Below are 18,909 nucleotides of genomic sequence, written 5' to 3'. Positions count from 1 at the left end.
GACAAGGACGCTGAGGGGACAAGGACGCTGAGGGGACAAGGACGCTGAGAGGGACAAGGACGCTGAGAGCGACAAGGACGCTGAGGGGACAAGGACGCTGAGGGGGACAAGGATGCTGAAGGGACAAGGACGCTGAGAGGGACAAGGACGCTGAGGGGACAAGGACGCTGAGGGGGACAAGGATGCTGAAGGGACAGGGACACTGAGGGGGAACAAGGATGCTGAGGGAACAAGGATGCTGAGGGGGCACAAAGAGGCTAGGGGACAGGACGCTGCTGCGCCCGGGCCGCCTGCTCCAGAGCGGGAACGTTGCGCGCCCGGAACGTTCGGGCAGGGCCGGCGGCAGCTCGGGGGCCTTTGGGACTGGACCGTCGCGCGGCAACGCCGGCGCCGGCGGAAATGGGGCTGGCGTCCCGCGGAGCGGCCGCTGCGGGGTGGGGGCCGCGAGTGCTGCCGTCTGCCCCGCCCGCCCGACGCCGGCCGCAGCCCCGTCCCGATCCCGCTGGCGCGCGTGGCCCTGGGCGGCAGCCGGTGAGCGCTCGCGGAGGGCGGAGCCCTGCGGTGGCGGCTGAGCTGGCGGGTGGCCCCCGGGGCCCGTCCCTCCCAGAGCCAGTCCCTCCCGGAGCCGTCCTCCGTCCCCTTCCCCCGCGGAGCCTGTCCGCCCCCATGCCCCCTTCCCTGGGGCCCGTTCCTCCCTGCAGCCTGTCCCCCCGGGCCCATCCCCCGCCTCTCCCGGGGAGCCGTCCCTCCGCGGAGGACATCCCAGCCCAGGGAGGCCACAGGACCCGTGGCAGCACCGTGTTCCTAGGGGGCCGGTCCCCACCCCCCGGGCGTGCAAGGGGCGCATGCGCTCCCCCTGACCCACCCACCAGGCAGGGCCTGTGAAAGGACATCAGGGGGATGGAGCTGCAGCCCGCGATTTACAGTTGTGCCTGACTGCAGAGGGGAGGAAAGACAGAGCCCTGATCACCTCCATTCTCCTGAAATGGAGGGACAAGCACTGTCACCCACTGCAAGACAGTTGTCCCTGTCCTCTCTGAAACACAAGGGGCATGGAGTGACAGGTGTCTCTGAGCTCTGGAGGAGCAGTAATGGGGAAGTCCCCGGCCCTGTGACTTCAGAGTCAGCCATGCCGGGAGGGGAGGGGAGTACAGCCTCCACTTCCTGAGGTCCACTCGACCTCAGGGTCTGTGGGGAGGGGCATCCCAGAGACCCGGGTACCTGACCCGTCTGAGGAGGACCTGGCTGGTCCAGGGAGGATCCCGCCTGTCCAGGCAGGGCCTGGCCCTTCTGGAAAGGGGCTGTTCTTAACAGAGGAGGCTGTCCAGGCACATGCCCTGTTGGTCATCACAGCCTTTGAAGACGCGCATGTTGTCCAAGTCACTGCCCTGCTTTCCCGCCTGCCCCCTGCTATCGACCACCTGCTCTTTCATCTTCCCCTGCCTGTCTGATCTGAGCAGCCTTCTTTGTGTCGGTTGCTCCCGGAGGCAGAGGTGGGAGTGGGGCTGGGGGTTTGGCCTGTGATTTGTTGAGTTCTCTCTCACTACCCCACGGACAAGAAGAACATCAACTTCTGCCCTCCGCTCTTCTTCCTTAGACGTGAAGAACCGCTGCTTTTTAATTTTTTAGGTAAACTTTGTAGAAGAAGTGTAATACACACAGAGAAGGCGCACAAATCACCTGTGTGCAGCTCGACGAGCTTTCCCAAAGCGAACGCACCGTGTGAGTGGCTCCCGAGGGCGTCTGTTCACTCTCGGCCAGTCGTGTTCTTTTCCGACAGGAGCGGTGAGCCATTTTCCTTAGCTCCTGTGAAAGGAGGCCCCAGGCAGAGTGTGATGGTGTCGGTGGGCTGTGCTGGTCCCGACAGGCTGGACTGAGAGGCTTGGACCGTGCCAGCTGGTCCCCCATGGTGGTTACCAAGCCAGCCATGCCGCGGCCCTCACAGGCACAATTGCCCTGTCCAGGGGGCAGTCCCTGCAGAGGGTCAGGAAGACAAGTTGGCCCTTGATGCCTTTGGCGGTGGCCACAGGGATTTGGCATGTGCTGCCGTCGGGCTCTGGGCCTTCCCCTGCCAGTGCCCGCTGTTGCTTGCCCTCCATGGTCACTGGGGGGGCGGGGCATTTGGGAGTCCTACCATTGCTCGACTCAGAGGGATCCTTTTCACTTGGAACCCACAGCTGTGAGAGGTCCCTTTAATAAGCTGGCCTGAGAGGCCTCGACCCCTAGGCCGGGTCTGGGCTGCTGTAGATGGGCTACTGCAGTGGGGGAAGGCAGCTGCCCCAGTGGCCTCTTAAGCCGTGAGTGTTTATGAGCCCCTCCCAGAGCCCCCTGACACTCAGGAAGGGGGTCCCTGCACCTTTCACAACACCGCCCTGTCCCAGCTGTGCCGAGGGCCTGGGAGCAAAGGGGCGCTGGAGGCCCAGGCTCAGTCTGAGGCCTGTATCCCACCCTCAGGTGTGGGCTCTCACTTGGGGGTCTTAGCTCAGGGCGGCCACTCTGCCCTTTGTGCCGAGGTGGGGGCAGGCAGTGTCTGAGAAAGGCATGCCCCCAGGCGAATCCCCTCAGCACCCTGCTGCCCATCAGGCCCCATCTTGGGGGACTTGGGGAGGAGTGAGGTGCTAGCTGAGAACCCCACATCCCCAGTGAGCTTACTTCTGGACAAGCCAAGGCTCAGGTCCCACAGAATTCAGGAATCACGGCCGCTTGGGGCTGTGCCTGCTGCTCAGAGGCCTTGTGAAGGTTGGGAGAGGCCAGAAGGCCGGTCCCCCTTAGCCTGCGGGATCTCCCCATTCTCCAGGGCTGGCGGACTTCCTGCCCCATTTCTAGATGACTCCCCGGTGGGAGGGATGCTCCCAAAGGAGGCGCTCAGCTGTGACAAGAGGACACTCCCTTGCTCGGAGCCCTGCCCTGAAGTGGCAGGTTCAAGGGCTCCTCCTGGGAAGGGTGGGCAGGCCAGAGGCCGGAGGCCTGGAGGGTCAAGAGAGGAAGAAGCCCCCTGAGCACTGAGAGCCGAGCCTAAGCCTGCTCCCCGAGTGCCGAGGCTCCTCTGGGGCCTCACTGGGCAGGGGTGGGCTCGGGGCACCTGCACCAGTTCCCAGGGCCGCTGGCAGTGTGCACGCGCCTGGCTTCCCTTGGACAGCAGCAATTTGTTTAAATTTTCATCTTTATTCTTGCTCACTTAGTAAGTAAATCTAGTTTTGTTAGAGTTTGAGTTTGTATTAGTTTAATTGTTAATGAGATTGTACGTTTTTCCATGTGCAACACATAAAAAGCCCTAATCAGGTTCCTCAAAAACAGAAACAAAACCTTTGTGTGCCCGCACACCCTGTGAGTGGTCCTGAGCAGGTTGTAGAACCTCGCCCTGCTTCAGCCTGCTTGTCTCTGAAATGAGGGAGTGTGTTGACCTGCCTTGGGGTGGGGACAGGGGCACTCCGGGCTGGGCCTGCACTCACAGCAGCCCAGGGTGGAGGTAGGGGCAGTACCCGAGGGAGACGGACAGCGGGGAGCCCCCACCAGCCTCTGCGACCAAACCCAGAGCGGGGTCGCCCCGGTCCACGGGTCCTGTGGCCACGTAGATGTGTCCGTCAGGGCAGTCTGTGACACCGTGGCTCACGGCCTGCAGCGACAGCACTGCCAGCCACCCTGGGGTCATCAGTTCTGAACTGAGCCTCTCCCGTCTCTTCCAGCATTCCCAGCATGGTGCTCAAGGCCTTCTTCCCCACATGCTGCGCCTCAGCGGACAGTGGCCTGCTGGTTGGACGGTGGGTCCCGGAGCAGAGCAGCGCTGTGGTCCTGGCTGTGGTGCACTTTCCCTTCATCCCCATCCAGGTCAAGGAGCTCCTGGCCCAGGTGCAGCAGGCCAGCCGGGTAGGTGTGGCCGTGCTGGGCACCTGGTGCCACCGCCGGCAGGAGTCCGAGGAGAGCCTAGGCCACTTCCTGGAGGGCCTGAGTGCCATCTTCTCCCACGAGCCCTGGCTGCAGCTGTGCCGGGAGAGGGGCAGCAAGTTCTGGAGCTGCAAGGCCACCCACCGGCAGGTGCCCGCCTCCCCGGGTGCGCCTGGCCAGGACCAGGTCATGCTTATCTTCTATGATCAGCGCAAGGTGCTGCTGTCCCAGCTGCACCCGCCTGCAGCTCTGCCTGACCACCAGGCTGGGGATGCCACGGCCAGTGCTGGGGGCCTGGCTGCTGTCTTTGACACTGTGGCACGCAGTGAGGTGCTCTTCCGAAGTGACCAGTTCGACGAGGGTCCCGTGCGGCTGAGCCACTGGCAGTCAGAGGGCGTGGAGGCCAGCATCCTTGTGGAGCTGGCCAAGCAAGCTTCGGGGCCCATCTGCCTGCTGCTGGCCTGCCTGCTGTCGCTCATCTCAGCTGCCAGCACCTCCCGGTAGGTGCCCACCCCCTGGTGTGCAGGGAGCACAGAGGCCCAGACGGGCCCTTCTGAGACTCCCAGCTGCCCCCTGCATGTCCCATACTCTCTCCCCTGGTATCTCAGAGGACCACCTGGTAGTGGCTGCTATTCTGGTGCCCCTTGCTCCCAGGGCAGAGCCAGGCTTCCTGGCAACCTCAGTAGGGATGTGGGGCCCACCAGGTAGGGGTACAGGGTGAACCTTAGGGCGCTCGGCCCTGAAAGGGAAACCAGATGATGAACAGACTCAGTTGTTGCCCCGCAAGGCCTGCCGTGTGTCCTGCCTGGGAGTCGTTTGTCCCTCTGAAGGCACGTAGGCCGCCCGCTTCCCTGGCCCCGGCACTCGCGGGAGAGGCAGGCCTAGAGGCTGTGGAGTGGTGTCCATTCACTGACAGCCGTGGGTGTGGGGTGGTGGTCCCCAGCCTCAGCGGCTCTCCAGGATCCCCTGGAGCACTCCTGGCTGTGGGCCGAGGGATTGTAAAAGCCCCCGAGGGCCCTGGAGAGTGCTGGGGTATTCTGGCTGGTTACCCAGGGCCGGAGCTGGGCTGCAGGGGCCCTCTCTCCCTGGTGGCACCACCCAGTGGGGAGCAGCTGTGCTACACCCTTGGGCGTCCCTCCCCTAGATCCAGGCGTTCAGGCTGTCAGGGTTAGGGACTGGCCTCACCTGCTCAGCGGGGGCTCCGGGAGCCCTCTGTCCTGTCCTGGCAGAGAGCCCTGGGCAGCTGTGTGTGGACAGTGCCTGGGGTTGTGGGAGCCACTGGGGCCCTTGACATGAGAGCTGGGTTTGGGAGCCTCAGGACTCCCTTGGAATGAATTACGTGAAGGTGTGTTTGGGCTGAGGCGCAGTTTTGGGGAGAGAAAGTCCTAGACTTTCATCGACTTTCAAAGGGCCCAAGAAAGGCTAAGAACTGCTTGTGTGCCCCCCATCCTGCAGTGCCTGTCCAGCAGCTGTTGGTCAGTGACCAGTGGTGACATTCACGCCAGGCATAGCAGTCGCTCTGCAGGAGCTGAGCCCCCCGCCCCGCAGGGCAGCCACAGGGATGCTGTTGGCCCCAGTCTGCCCAGGGCTGGTCTGAGTCTTGGGGAGACCTCTGCACGGGCGGGGGGTTTCTGCTTGATTGGAGTCGGGGGTGCGGGATGCGTTTTCTTCTCAGAATTGGTTCTGAGTCACTTGGTTGAAGACACAGGCTTTCAACCTTCCAAGATCAAGACCTCCTCCCTCCTCCTGAGGGTCCAAGCCTGGCTGGTGGTGGCCCTGCACTTTGCAGGAGCCCTTTGGGTCCGTCCTGCCACGGTGGGCTCTGCACAGAGACCAGGTGCACGGCGCTCTCTGTACCTGTGCTCATGAACACCTCCCCTCGGTGTCCAATCGTCTGGAGGCGTCTCGGGGCTTCCTTTCTCTGTGAGAAGTCAGTCTCCTTGGGCAGCCAGAGACTTGACGAGGGTGCCAATTGGGCAGGACAGGGTGTGTGTGGCGGGAGGCACCTTAACATCCACTCCTGGGCGTGGTCTTGGCACTCGCTCTGGGTGTTTCTGGGTCAGCGCTTTCTGACCCAGAGGAGGTTGAGTTGCCAACTCATGCACTGTGACCCCTGCCAGGCAGTCTGCCTGGGCCCTCCCATTTGTGTCCCTGCCCTGCTGAGTTCAGGAGTGTGACCTTCGGTGTCTGGGGCCACCAGGGCCTTGGGCCAAGCCTGGCCTGACCCTTCCCCTCTGCATGGTGAGGTGTGCTGGGGAGAGCCGAGGAGGCCCTGGCTCCCTGGTGGACAGAGCCCCAGGAGGAACTGAGGCCCTGCCTTCTCTGCTCCTTCCCAGGGTGTTCAAGCTGTGGCCACTCTCCTTCATTTGGAGCAAACTCTCCACATGTGAGCAGCTCAGGCACCGGCTGGGGCAGCTCACGCTCATCTTCAGTACCCAGAAGGCCGAGAACCCTGCCCAGCTGATGAGGTGCGGCCTGCCCTGGGTCTCCTCCACAGCGGCCAGACGCACCTCGGTCCCCAGCCCTCCCCACCCCTTCTCTGCACCAAGCCCACCATGCTGACACTTCCGGCCAGGCAGCCCTCACCACCCATTCTCATTGGACCTCTCCTTCCAGGAAGGCCAACATGCTTGTGTCCGTGTTCCTCGACGTGGCCCTCGGCCTTGCGCTGCTGTCCTGGCTTCATGGGAAGGACCGCATTGGGCAGCTGGCCGATGCCCTTGTCCCCGTAGCTGACGTAAGTTGGTTAGGGTGGAGCCAGGTCTGGACTCAGAGCACCTGTTTCCCAGGGGTGGGGGGTGGGGCCCTTCCTGGCAGCAGCAGAGGCCCCTCAGCTGGCCAGAGCCCCTCTTTCCTTCCACTCGGTCGGGCCAGTAGAGCAACCCTCGTCCCTGACCCCAGACAGGTCACCTAGGAGCCATGGTGTCTCTCAGGGTCCCAGGGCTGCACAGACTCCTGCCTGCTAGGTTCCCAACCTCCCACTCTGGGTCACATCTCCCCTGGCCTCTACCTTGCCTTCCTGAAGGTGGTTGTGTCTGGGGGACACGTCGTGTTGAGGCTTTTAGGGGGAGCCCACCACCCCTGCCAGGCCCCGTGTCACGCATCCCTGTCCCTCTTGCCCCCATGTCGTTTGTGCAATCCTGGCTCTTTGGGGCAGCTGGCTTTTAGCTTGGGCCCTCTGCATGGTCAGCATCGTGGAAACCTCCCCTATGTCCAGGCTGTCTCTGCGGTCGAGTTCGGGCCTCCCACCCTCAGGCAGTCATGCAGCTCCCAGCATTGATTCTGCAGTCCCCTCCTTTGCTGTGCTCCTCAACTGCCCCTGCACAGTCTGTGCAGCATTTCCAGGGCCTGGGTACCACCCTCCCCTCCTCTGCCCCCACGGTCACCCTCGCAGTATCCACCCTGCTGCATTTCTGCATCGTCTCCACGCCTTCAGCTTCTCTGTCTCCCTTCTCAAAGCCAAAAGCCCTCTGGTGGGAGCTTGTCTTCCAGCTTAGGGCAGTCCCTCTGGCCCCTCAGGCCATCCCTAGGCCTCTGCGGGGGGCCTCCTAGCTCTGGGTGTGGTCGAGCAGCTGAGGCCTGGCTGGGTGGTCCTTGTGGGCTCAGCCTCTGCCTGCTGTCATCAGCGTCCAGCCACCGGTGTGCACTGGAGCTGCTTGTAGCCAGGCCAGGACCCCGTGGGGCAGGAGCCCTCACAGGCCAAGTCCCCATGGCTTCTCGGGGAGGCCTGGGCCCAGAGGAAGAAGGAAGGAAGAAGGCTGGTGGCTGGGAATGGGGCTCGGCTGCCTCACCTTCGCTCCTGCACACTCTGCCTTTTGGCCAGCTTCATCCTAGACCTCCCTTTTGCAAAATTGCTCAGAAGTATAAATATTTAATTTAAAAATGAAAGCCTCTTCCTGCCGCCAAGCTCTTGTCCTTTAAATATTAGATAAGCTCTATTTATAAAGAGCGTTCTGTTCCTCTTCTCACTGCTCCTGACATGGCTGAGGTCTTCACACAGGGTTGGGAGAGGCCTGCATGGTGGCGGGAGGGGGTGGCGGCCTCGATGATGGGGCCTCAGGAGTGGTGACGAGGCTGGGGGTCCTCAGGGCCTGCCCACTGGGGCCAGCACAGTGCCCAGACATCCACTTTCCTCTTGGGGTGGCCAGACGCTGGTCAGCTTCCCTGCCCATTTGTGAGGGTCCTCATGCCATCTCTGGCCCTCGCTCAACATTGTCCTTGATTCTCAGTTCCCATCTGTCCTTCCCTCAAGGGGACCCTCCAGCCCTCCCACCTGCTACTTCAGCCCCTGACAGGCTGGACACTCTCATGCTACCCGAGGCCACCCACCTAGGGAAGGCCCGGGACTCTGATGGCAGGTGGTGGAGTGGGGACCTCGGTCGTGGAGGACTGAGTGGGCCCACGGGCTCCCCCAACAAGCTGCCTGGTGAGCTGGAGTCAGTGCTATGTCAGGCATCTGGGCCAAGGGCCTGAGTGATGAGAGGAGGGAAGGATGCCTCGTGTGGAGGTTGATGTCCATCAGAGGCCATGTGTCCAGTGGGCCAGGGCAGCCTGTTGGCCTCGTAGGTCATGACTCTGAGCCCCAAATCCCAGAGCATCTGTGGAGAGGTTCCGTGGCAGACAAGTGTGGGAACCCCCTGGGCCTGTGATGTCAGGAGGCAGCAGTCCAGAGACCTGGAGGAAGGAGCTAGGTCTGCCTTGGCGCTGCCCAGACTGGCAGCCGTGGGGCCAGTCTCTGGACAAGGCGCCCCTCCTGTGTCCTCACAGCACGTGGCCGAAGAGCTGCAGCATCTGTTGCAGTGGTTGATGGGCGCACCTGCTGGGCTCAAGATGAACCGGGCGCTGGACCAGGTGCTGGGCCGCTTCTTCCTGTACCACATCCACCTGTGGATCAGTGAGTGCTGGCGGCCAGCAGGGGGCTGGGCTGGTTGGGCGGGACTTCACCTGGCCCCAGTGACTTCCAGTTCGGCTCCTGAAGCCTGTGCCCCTATGGACACAAGCATCAGCTGAGTGGGGCAGGGGGGCCCAAGCCAGGCCCCGCCCCTTGGTCCCTGCTTCCTCCCCTCCCAGCATCCTGCATGTGTGGAGCCCTGCTGTGCTGGGCTGGCTGCTCGGCCATCCGGGCCTGCAGCATAGTCTGTCCCTCGGTTTCCAGAAGCCTCGGGCTCTCATCCTCAGTGAGGACTTGAGGGGGACCAGGGTGTCCCTGGGTGCCCCCCTCAGGGCCAACCCCCATCCCACCAGGCTACATCCACCTCATGTCCCCCTTCATCGAGCGCATCCTGTGGCACCTGGGCCTGTCAGCCTGCCTGGGCCTGACGGTGGCCCTGTCCATCCTGTCAGACATCATCGCCCTCCTCACCTTCCACATCTACTGCTTCTACGTCTACGGTGCAAGGTGGGTGTGTGCTCCCTCGTCTGCAGGCTGCCCGGGCAGCCCTCCAACCCGGGGCACCATGGACAGGCTTCTGGGGCTGGGTGGGTGCAGGGTGGCGTGGTGCCCTGACAGCTCCCATGCCCTGTAGGCTATACTGCATGAAGATCTGTGGCCTGTCCTCGCTCTGGCGTCTTTTCCGGGGGAAGAAGTGGAACGTTCTGCGCCAGCGGGTGGACTCCTGCTCCTACGACCTGGACCAGGTACTGGGCAGGATTGCAGGGGAGGGGGCACCCCGGCCCTGACTGACCAGCGTGACCACAGCTGATCATCTCCCAGCTCCAGTCGGGCTGGCCCCTCTGAGTGGGCCTGGCCAGTGCAGCTGCTTAGGTGCCATGAGTGGGCAGCCACACTCCTGTCCTATAGCTCCCCTGCCACAGGGTCAGCATCGACCTTGCAGGACATGGGGAGTCTGCGATGGGTAGGGTGCACTGGGGCCCTCACACAGACAGAACCTTGACCCAGGTAGGAGACAGACCCTGCTCTCAGGGTGCCGCAGGGCCCCAGGGAGCCACCAGACAGTAGGCACCAGAGGTGGCCAGGCACAGAGCCTTAGCTTGCTCAGACCTGACACTTGGCCCTCGGGCGCTGTCCTCCAGGGCACGTTTCTTCTGCCTGACTTCCACAACTCTCCTGTCTTTGGTGTGCATGGCTGCACACCTGAGGGGCTGGTCCTGTCTCCCCTTGTGTCGCCAAATCTGGAGGGCACACAGACGCACCCCTCCCAGTACTGAGAAAGCTGTTATGAGCGGGCTCTCCTGAGTTGTCTCAGGAAGCCAGTGTTCTGCCAGCAGGTGTCCTGTTTCTGCTCAGTTACAGGATGGGCTTGGTGGGGATGGGCAGCGGGATGTGGCTGGTGCTAGTGGGGCTGTCCCCTGGCCTGGGCCATGCTGATCTGGTGTCCTTCTCCTGGCAGTTGTTCATCGGGACTCTGCTCTTCACCATCCTGGTCTTCCTCCTTCCTACCACGGCCCTATACTACCTGGTGTTCACCCTGGTGAGCGAGCACCATGCACCCTGGGTGTGCGGGGCGTGGCATCTGGCCCATGGGCCTTGCCCACAGTGTTTGGAGGGGTCACTGCCAGCTCTGGCTGCCAGTGGGCATCCGTGGGCAGGCCATCTACCCCTGCAGGCTATGTGGGGTGTGACCGTTCTGGATTCTGGGCAGTGTGTGCTGGGCCCTGGAGCAAGCAGGGGTCCTATGCTGGGGGGACACCACCTGCTGCTCTGGGACATGCAACTGGGTGCGTGGAGGCCAGGACCCATGGTGGGCGGGTCATGGTGGTGGTCTCCTCTTAGTGCCTGGCGCGGGGTCGAGGCGCACAGACAGAAGGAAGGGCACGGCACCCAGGTGGCTCAGGCTAAGGGCCAGTGGCATGTTCCCTGGATCAGAGTGCCATCTCCTTTGACCCGTGGGAGAGCCGACTGTTCCCCGCCTACTGCTTCCCTGCCACCTCGTGTTTAGGCCTCAGGTTCAGGGTGGAGCCTGTGCCCTCGGTGTGTGGGGGGCATGCTCTCCCCCAGGCTCTTGTACCTGGTCACCTTTCGTTGTGGCCCAGCACGATTCGGCTGCTTTGCTCGTGAGTGTGCCGGCATGGCTCTAGCCACGGGCCCGGCTCCGAGGCCCTGAACACCATCTGTGCTGCAGCTCCGGCTCCTGGTGGTCACTGTGCAGGGTCTGATCCATCTGCTCGTGGACCTTGTCAACTCCCTGCCGCTGTACTCACTCGGCCTCCGGCTCTGCCGGCCCTACAGACTTGCAGGTAGGTCTGCATGCTGGGCGAGCGGGCAGGGAGGACAGAGAGCCCCAGTTCTGGGGTGGCTGCTGGACCAGCTGCCTGCAGTGAGCTGGAGGGAGTGGGCCCACCTGGCACCCAGGTTCAGAGGCCACAGAGGCAGCTCTCGTTTCTGCCACCCTTTTTTGTGACAAGCGTGAACATTTGCCCTGAGGTCTGCCCGCAGGAATATAGTGGTGCCTGAATGTGGCTCAGAGAGGATGCAGCCCCATGTGGTCATGTGGAGCTCCATGTGCCTGCTGGTGCCCCTCAACCTTGGAGGGGACAGGCCAGGGTGGAGGACGCCGGGCTGGCCACCTCCATATGATGGGAGCACCCTCCTGCCCCACCCCCAGCACACCACTGCCTGCAGGACAACAGCCACCATCCCAGCTGCCCTGGCCGTGCCCTCTGCAGGTGGCTGACCCTGTTTGCAACCACTGGGTTGGCCAGACACCTCTGAGGGGAGACTGGCCCCACTGGTCACAGGGTTGTGGGTTGGCCTATCTGGTTCAGGGGCTTTGAATGTATCAGGGAACTTGGGGAGTTCCTGGCACAGCTTCTGTCGAGCAGCTGTTCAGATGGCCCCCAAGGTGACCAGCATGCCCAGGAGGCCCTGCACCCCGTTTGCAGCTGGGCAGCTCGGGCCACACACCAAAGCTCATGGCAGCTGCTCCTGGCAAGTGTGGAGCCAGAGGACATGAACGTGCACGTTCCGTGGGCTTGGACCTGAAGGCTGCCTGCTGGATACACTCAAACCCTCTTTCCAAGGCATTTTCCCTGCAGACCCCCAGGTGGCCGAGGCCAGGGACCCAACTACAGCACTGCCCACCTCACTTGGCTCCCAGCCTCCGCTGACACCCCAGCATGCCAGGTCCAGGCAGGTGGAAAACCCAAGAGCCAGCACCTTCCTCCCCAGCCCGCGGCTCCCGGCCAGAGCAGAGTCGTTTTAACTCCACTTGAAAGGCCACAGATGCCGCTGCCTCTTTTCTTCACTGACTTTGCCTTGGGGCCTCTTCATCAATTGATAATTAGCTTCTCTTTTCAAGAACCTTCTGCCTTGGGAATCCCCAGGCTTGAGAGCCCAAACTGCGGGCCAAGAACCTGGTGGGTCCCCGAGCCATGTACGCAAACGTTAGAAGACGTTTAGATGCCAGCAGGGTGGCTGCCGCCTAGCAAGCGCCCCATCTACTCTGTGGGAAAACCCACATCCCGTCCGGAAAGCAGCGTAGCCTGTGCTCCTGCCACCTGGCCGGCTCTGCCGTACCTGCCAGGCCCTCGGCTGCTGTCTAGGTGAAGCTTGGCAGCAGGCATTCATAGCGGTCGGGCAGCCAGCTCAAACAGGCAGACGGAAGGACACGAGGGGCCCCGGTGGCCTGCAGCCCTGTGAGTGCTGCTCTGAGATGAAGGCCCGGTGCCGTCGGAGCCCCTCTGTCAGCTACAGACATGAGGACGGAAGGGGCTGCCTCAGGGCCCTGGGAGCCCTGGGAGGGCTGCTGCTCGCCCTCATGGGCACCTTGCTCTCCTTGCAGCTGGCGTGAAGTTCCGAGTCCTGGAGCACGAGGCTGGCAGGCCCCTCCGCCTCCTGATGCAGGTAGGGCTCCATGGACCCCTCACACTGCTGCCTGTGGGCAGGCCCCCACCCGCCGTGGTGCTGCCACGTTCCAAGGCAGCTAAGATCAGAGCCCCTCTGTGCTGCCCTGGGTGTGGGGCCTGTGTGGGGCTGTGGGGCGACTCCCCCACCCCCAAGGTCTCTGGGCACCGTGACCCGCTCTGCCTGCAACTTCCCTCAGCAGGGCCTGATCCCCTGTGCTGTCAGATGCCCGCAGCCACCCCAGGTCCTGCCTGCGTGGCCCTGTGTCCCTGTCTCCTGTCCTGGGCCCCATGGGCTCCCTTTCCAGGCAGGATGGCACGTACTTAGGACACATAGGCGTTCTCTGTTGGGCTCCTTTATCGGAAACAGTTTTGGGGGCCCTGGTGCAAGAGGGAGCAGGTGGGTTACTAGGTGACTCGCTGGCTGCCAGGTGTCAGGTCCTGGCAGGCAGGGTTGGCCTGAGGGTAATACCTAGCAGCCTGCTCATGTCTTGGGGAGAAGCCAGATGCTGAGGCAGCCGGGGCCCTGTGTGGTTTTCTCGGGGTACAGTGTGTTCCGAGTCCCACCCAAGGAGGCTCCTGGGAGCTGAGTGAGTCCTGGGATGGAGGGGTCTGCGCCCCACCAGCCCGGCCTGCCTCCCCTCCCTGCAGCCTGCCCAGAGCAGAGCACGCCTAGCCGCACCCTACGCCCCCTCCTGAGTTGCTCCCCTGCCCCCTATGTCTGGACAGGGCTGGTCCTGCCCCACACTCGTCCAGCCTAGGGACCCCCCGAGTGCCCACCAGGCCCTGAGAAGTCAAGCCCCAGGGAGCTGGGGGCCAGGCCCTGGCTAAGCGCTGCCCTTGTATCTCCAGATAAACCCACTGCCGTACAGTCGTGTGGTGCACACCTACCGCCTCCCCAGCTGTGGCTGCCACCCCAAGCACTCCTGGGGCTCCCTGTGCCGCAAGCTGTTCTTCGGGGAGCTCATCTACCCCTGGAGGCAGAGAGGGGACAAGCAGGACTGAGGGGCTCTGGCCATTGGCCCACCTAGCACCAACGCCCAACCACAGTCAGCCCTCCACACTGCCAGGGTGCTGCTGACCATCGGGCAGCTTGTGTCCCACATGGTGGCCGGGCCCCGCTCTTTGCCTTCCATGCCCCCAGCTGTCTGGGGCCTCCACAGGCCCTGCTGGGGCCCTGCCTGTCACATCTCCCAACTCCGAGGTCGTGGGGGTGGTGAGCAGGAGGATTCAGGGGTGGCCAGCCAGGCCAGCCAGCCTGTAGTCCATTCCTAGAACTGTTTGCCTTGGGACCCCTTCCTGATCTATTGTGATGGCACTGTTAACCCAGTGCCCACCAGCCCCCCAGGAGCCCTGCCCTGCCCCCTCACCTCACTTCCAGACCCCTGGCAAGGTTTGTAGAACCCCCACCTCTGCCCACCATGCCTGTTCCTGGTGGGGTGTGCTGGCAGGTCTTCCTGGTTGCTCCCCAGTGGCCACACCCTGTACTGGGGCAGAGGAACCCCTCCCAGATGTACTCAACGGTCCTTGAGACTCTGACCTGCAAGTATCTCCTCCCTTTGGGGTTTTTCTGCAGGGTGCACTCCTGGGTCCCTGATATCTTCCAGCTGCCTCAGTGGCACAACGGCCAGTCAACCTGGGGATCCAGGCAGCTGCTGACGCCAGCCTAAACCTGCAGCCCCAGTGAGCAAGGGCCCTCCGGGAAGCTGGGTGGCAGCGCCCCTCATGCCTGAGTTCTTGGTGCTCCCCGGAGAGATTTCTTTGCAGGAGGAGCCACTCGCAGGCCTTTGGGAGGCCCTGTGTGCAGCCAGGCCATGTGGGGTGCCTGAAGCTGCCTTGTTGGAAGCCAAGCACCTGCCCACCTGGCTGCCCCATTCCTGCCCTGTGCCCCACAGGAATAGGCCCCTTGGGCAGATCTTCATTCCCCTTCACTGGCTCCTCAGGGAAGCAGGCAGCTCCTGGGCAGATGCTTCTGCAGCACCCCCTGGGCAGGGGCGGGGGTGTCCAGCACTGTGGCTGCGTCTGCCTGCTGGCTGCCAGCAGAATCTAAGTGTGAGTGAGCCCCGGAACTTGGGGGAGGAGGCCTGGAGAGGTAGAGGGTGTCACGTGTGGCTTGTCATCTTGGAGTTGGAAACATCCGTAGGCAGGGGGCCAGTGCTCCCTGTCCATCATGGGCACTTGGGACTGTCCACCTCTGCTGCCTGAGCCTTGGTGCAGGCCACAGTGGGGGGCCCTGAGCAAGTCCCCACCAGCTAGAGTCAGGCAGGACAGGTCCCGATTCTGCCTTTTTGTGCTGTGACAATAAAGCTTCCCGCGTGTTTGGAGTGTGAGCTGTGCCTTCCAGTAGCCACACGGGCCGTGAGTGTGGGAAGGCCCTCACTGTGGCCGCACACCTTCTGCCCCAAGTGGGGATGGGGCGGGGCCCCCCTTATCCTGGGGTGCTGGGACAGCTGGCCCCCCATTTGTCCTGAAATGATGACCAAGCTACGGGGCACTGGGCACCCTGTACCCTGGAGCAGGCCTCTGCAGGTCTCGTGGGTGGGTGTGTAGGCTCTGGCCCCTTGAAGATGCCCTGGCATGGGTGGCTGAACCCAGGGCCACTTGCTCTCCGGTTTCAGCCCTGCCCTGGCATGGCGGGCTCCCAGGGCAAGGCTGAGGGCAGGGGTGCAGGCCCCTCTGGGGACCGCTCCTGGCTCTGATGTGTGTGTCATCGCCTGAAACCCATGGACTCCACGCAGGGCAGGGTGCTCCCTGCCTGACTGCCCGTCCTGTGGCTGCCTTCGCGTTTGCTGTCCTGGCTACGTACGGGAGGGGCTGAAGCCAGAGAGCTCCTTCAGCAACTCCCAGGCCTGCACCCCGCTGAGGGTCTGCAGAGGCTGGCTAGGGAGCCCCAGAGGGCCCTGCATGGGGCTGGCAGGCAGGGCCTGTGCCCCTAGAGCCTGCTGAGAAGAGCCTCCATCACCTGCGTCGCCAGGGCCGCCTCCCCTGCCGCCAGATGCCGGGACTCGAGCTGGCACATGGACCTGCCATGCCTCCTGCTGACTTCTCTGCCACTCTGCCTGGTGCGCCTGCTTGTCCTTCAGCTGCCCGCTGTCGCCCCTCACCCCTTGTCTTGGGGCCCCTGCCAGTGAGGATCCTGCTGCGTGGCCCAGCCCACGGCACAGCGGTGGCCTTGTCACAGGCCTTGCCCGGCAGCTATCGCTCTCGGTGCTGGGTGCTGGGCTGCCTGCCTGTCTCCCAAGGACCAGCCCAGTCCTGGCACCAGAGCTAGCCAGGAGAGCACTGGACACTCCAGCCACTTGGGGCCACCAAGAGATGCCACCTGCACCTCCCAGGCCGCTCCTGTCCTCAGTGTCCTTTCTTGTGCCTGGACCTGCACAGCCCTTGCCTAGAGATAGCCTTCTCCTGTGGGCCCCTTGTCCCCCTGCCCCCTGCCCCCAGGGCTGTGACCGCCTCTGCTGTGCGGACCTGGGCGGAGCCTGTGCTGCACCTCCTCCAAGGCTGAGCCTCAGGCCACCCTGAGAAATGGGCTTTCCCCTCTCAGGGTTACTGACAGAGAACTGCCTTCACATACAGTCAGGAGACAAGCTCAGAGAGGGACGGTGGCTTGAAGGCCACACAGCAAGCAGGTCTGAGCCCCACAGTTCCCTCCCCACCAGCTTTCTCCTGTTTTTGATAACGTGTTATTTTGACGTACTTTCAAACTTACAGAAACATAGCAAGGATAATGGTTTTTCTCAATGCCCATCACCCAGATTCCCCACTGTTAACGTTTTGCCACATTTGCTTTTTCATATTCATACTCGATTTTTTCCTGAACCATTTGATCATCAGTTGCTCCTAATTTTACCCCTAAAATGTTAAGTGTGTATCTTGTAAGGCCAAGGACACTGACTTGCATGACCGCAGCACGGTCAGGAAAATTGGGGATGCCACATGGGGAGGACCACCCTGCTCAGATGGCCCCAGGACCGTCTGCAGCAGGTCCAGGGCCACGCTCCCACTGCTCCCAGGCGCCCGTCCTGAGGGCCCTTCAGCCTCAAGCTCTCCACAGCAGTCTTGGTGTCTTGCAACACTGACGTTTTAGAAGATACTCAGTCAAGTGTCCCCGCGTGGGGCTCCTCTGGTGACTCAAGAAGGTCCAGCTCACATGCGCTTGGCAGGAACAGAACGTAAACCTGTGTCTTTCCCAGCGCATCATCCTGGGGCACGCATGGTATCTGTTTGTCCATCCTGGTGACATTAACTTGATCCACCAGGTTCTCTGCAAAGCTGCTTTTCCTTTTAACAAGTAATTTGTACGGGGACCTTTGTGACCACGTGAGTATTCCATCTGTTGTCACCCTCTGGCCCACTAGTTGCTGTCCCCTTGTGGGACTGTAGTGGGGCCTCCTTGGCAGCAGGCCTGGGCTGGGGGATCCAGAGTAACTGAACCCTTTGTGGGTGCTCCCAGAGAGCCTGGGCACAGAGCTTCGGGGCTAAGGTCTGTCTGCCTCAATGGGTGACCCCCAGACCCTTCTTGGAGAAGAGGGCTTGGGGCCCAGTGTAGAGGCCGTGAGTATCCCCAAGGGGAGGGGCAAAGACCCCCAGACTTCTCCTTTTGTCCCCCCACTCCCGACCTGGACAGAGGCTGGGTCTGGAGGCCTGGCCCCATCCTCACCCAGAGCCAGAGCCAGTGGGTGTGGGAGCCGCAGGGTCACTGTCAGTGTTCTTCAGACACTTCCCAGGCCTTGAACGTGCCTAGAATTACCCTTGACCACCCAACACGTGGGCACCTCAGCAGGGCTGACCCAGGACTCACGAGCAGAGGCTGTTCTGGGCTGTTTCGTCCTTGGCCTAAGGTCCCTCAGTGGCAGGGAAGCTGTCCTGTCCCTTCCCTGGTCCCTGGGGCCAGGCTTAGGACTAGTGGCACCCAAGACATCCTTACAAAGAGCATGCAGCTGTGTGGGAGGCCACCTCCTCTGTCCATAGGCCTCCTGGACACCAGGGAATGGCACCCCTTAGGCCCTCCCTCCACTAGGCCCCGCTGCCCCAGACCCTGTGGGTTCCTGCTGTGCCTTTCCACTCTGAGGCTGGGAGGTCAGAGGTCAGAGGAGACAGGAGCAGTGCAGGATCTGGGGGAGGACCACAAGCCCCTGCCGGGAAGTGGATGGAGCCTGCTCCCAGGATCACGCCCTGTGGACAGGTGCTGGCCTACGAGGCAGGGATGGTGGTGCCTGATCCTTAGGCGCTGCTGGAAAGGCTCACTGTGTGCTGATGCCACCTCCCTGCTTTGTCCTGGGCAACGGAGAACCGAGCAGTGGGGCCATGGCTGCAGGAGCCCGTTCAGGGGAAGTCCTGAGAGTACGAAGGGTGATTTTGATTTGAATTCTCTGAAAGGGGACGATAATAGCTTTTCAGCCCCTGTCCCTTCTGGGCAGCCTCTGAAACCAAGAAGGAAACATTAACCCTGGTGCTTCCAGGCCCTGGAGAGGGGCCTTGGGGACTCCAGAGCAGAGAGGGCAGGGCCAGGTCAGAGGCAGGCTCAAGGCTGGGTGCAGGGACCCCTGCAGGAGATGCCTGGCCTGACAACCCCTAAGAGCCCTCCCTTACCTGCCAGGTCGAGGTTTCAAGTAGGCAGGTGGGGGACAAGCACCTGCTGCCAGCTCCCGCATGCTGCTCCAGTCAATGCTCAATTCCTGTCCCCTCGGGGACTTGGTACCACCCCTACCCCATAAGCCTCTGCTGGCTGGCTGTTGTTTCTGTAAGCACTGTGTGTTGTGGGTGATGTGCCCTTTCTGTAAACGCTCGGGGCTTGCCCGCTGTAACCAGTGTCCAGAGAATGACCACTCCTGGGGGGGGGGAGGACATGGCTTGAGCCAGCGCACAGGCAGGACCGTCATGAGCTGCATGCCCTGCGCATCCCTGGCCAGCCTCTGCCCTTGAGCGTCCCAACTCCTTGCTTCCCCAGAGGGCCAGGAGGACACCCGGAGGGCCTCCCCCTGAGGCAGAAGAGGAAGGCCCAGAGCTCCTTCACCAGGTGCTACCCACCCAACAGAGGGGCCACTTCCTCAGGAAGCTCCCAGGCCCTGAGCCAAAACAAAACGGCAATGTGCACACGGCGTGCTGCCCAGTAAAGGCTCGGGGTCACCCAGCATGGTGCTGCCCATGCAGAGGTCTGCTCTCTGTGAAGACCACCTGCTGCTGGAGGCACGGCCCAGGTTCAGTGCCCGCTTAGGAGGA

The 18,909-nt window shown here is 62.6% G+C and overlaps 1 protein-coding gene across 11 annotated transcripts; it reads left to right on the top strand.

Annotated features, from left to right (window-relative positions):
- The first annotated feature begins 359 nt into the window (after positions 1-359).
- Positions 360-15,017, top strand: PIGQ (phosphatidylinositol glycan anchor biosynthesis class Q). 11 transcript variants are annotated; one of them, XM_070485331.1, is made up of 12 exons: positions 360-531; positions 1,630-1,722; positions 3,687-4,385; positions 6,222-6,353; positions 6,502-6,622; positions 8,653-8,779; positions 9,229-9,283; positions 9,411-9,522; positions 10,236-10,316; positions 10,968-11,082; positions 12,627-12,688; positions 13,540-15,016. In XM_070485331.1, the coding sequence occupies exons 3-12, from the start codon at positions 3,697-3,699 to the stop codon at positions 13,690-13,692; spliced, it is 1,647 nt and encodes a 548-aa protein (XP_070341432.1). In that variant the 5' UTR covers positions 360-531; positions 1,630-1,722; positions 3,687-3,696; the 3' UTR covers positions 13,693-15,016. The 11 variants fall into 11 exon arrangements, with proteins under 11 accessions (XP_070341432.1, XP_070341433.1, XP_044602839.1 ...); XM_070485332.1 differs by having other exon boundaries at positions 9,130-9,283; positions 14,264-15,016; XM_044746904.2 differs by having other exon boundaries at positions 9,130-9,283.
- Positions 15,018-18,909: the final 3,892 nt, after the last annotated feature.

This window comes from Equus asinus, chromosome 14 (genome assembly GCF_041296235.1).
Source record: "Equus asinus isolate D_3611 breed Donkey chromosome 14, EquAss-T2T_v2, whole genome shotgun sequence".
Taxonomy (NCBI): Eukaryota; Metazoa; Chordata; class Mammalia; order Perissodactyla; family Equidae; genus Equus; species Equus asinus.
The sequence above is the reverse complement of the archived record's forward strand: the minus strand, read 5'-3'. Positions and strand labels throughout refer to the sequence as shown.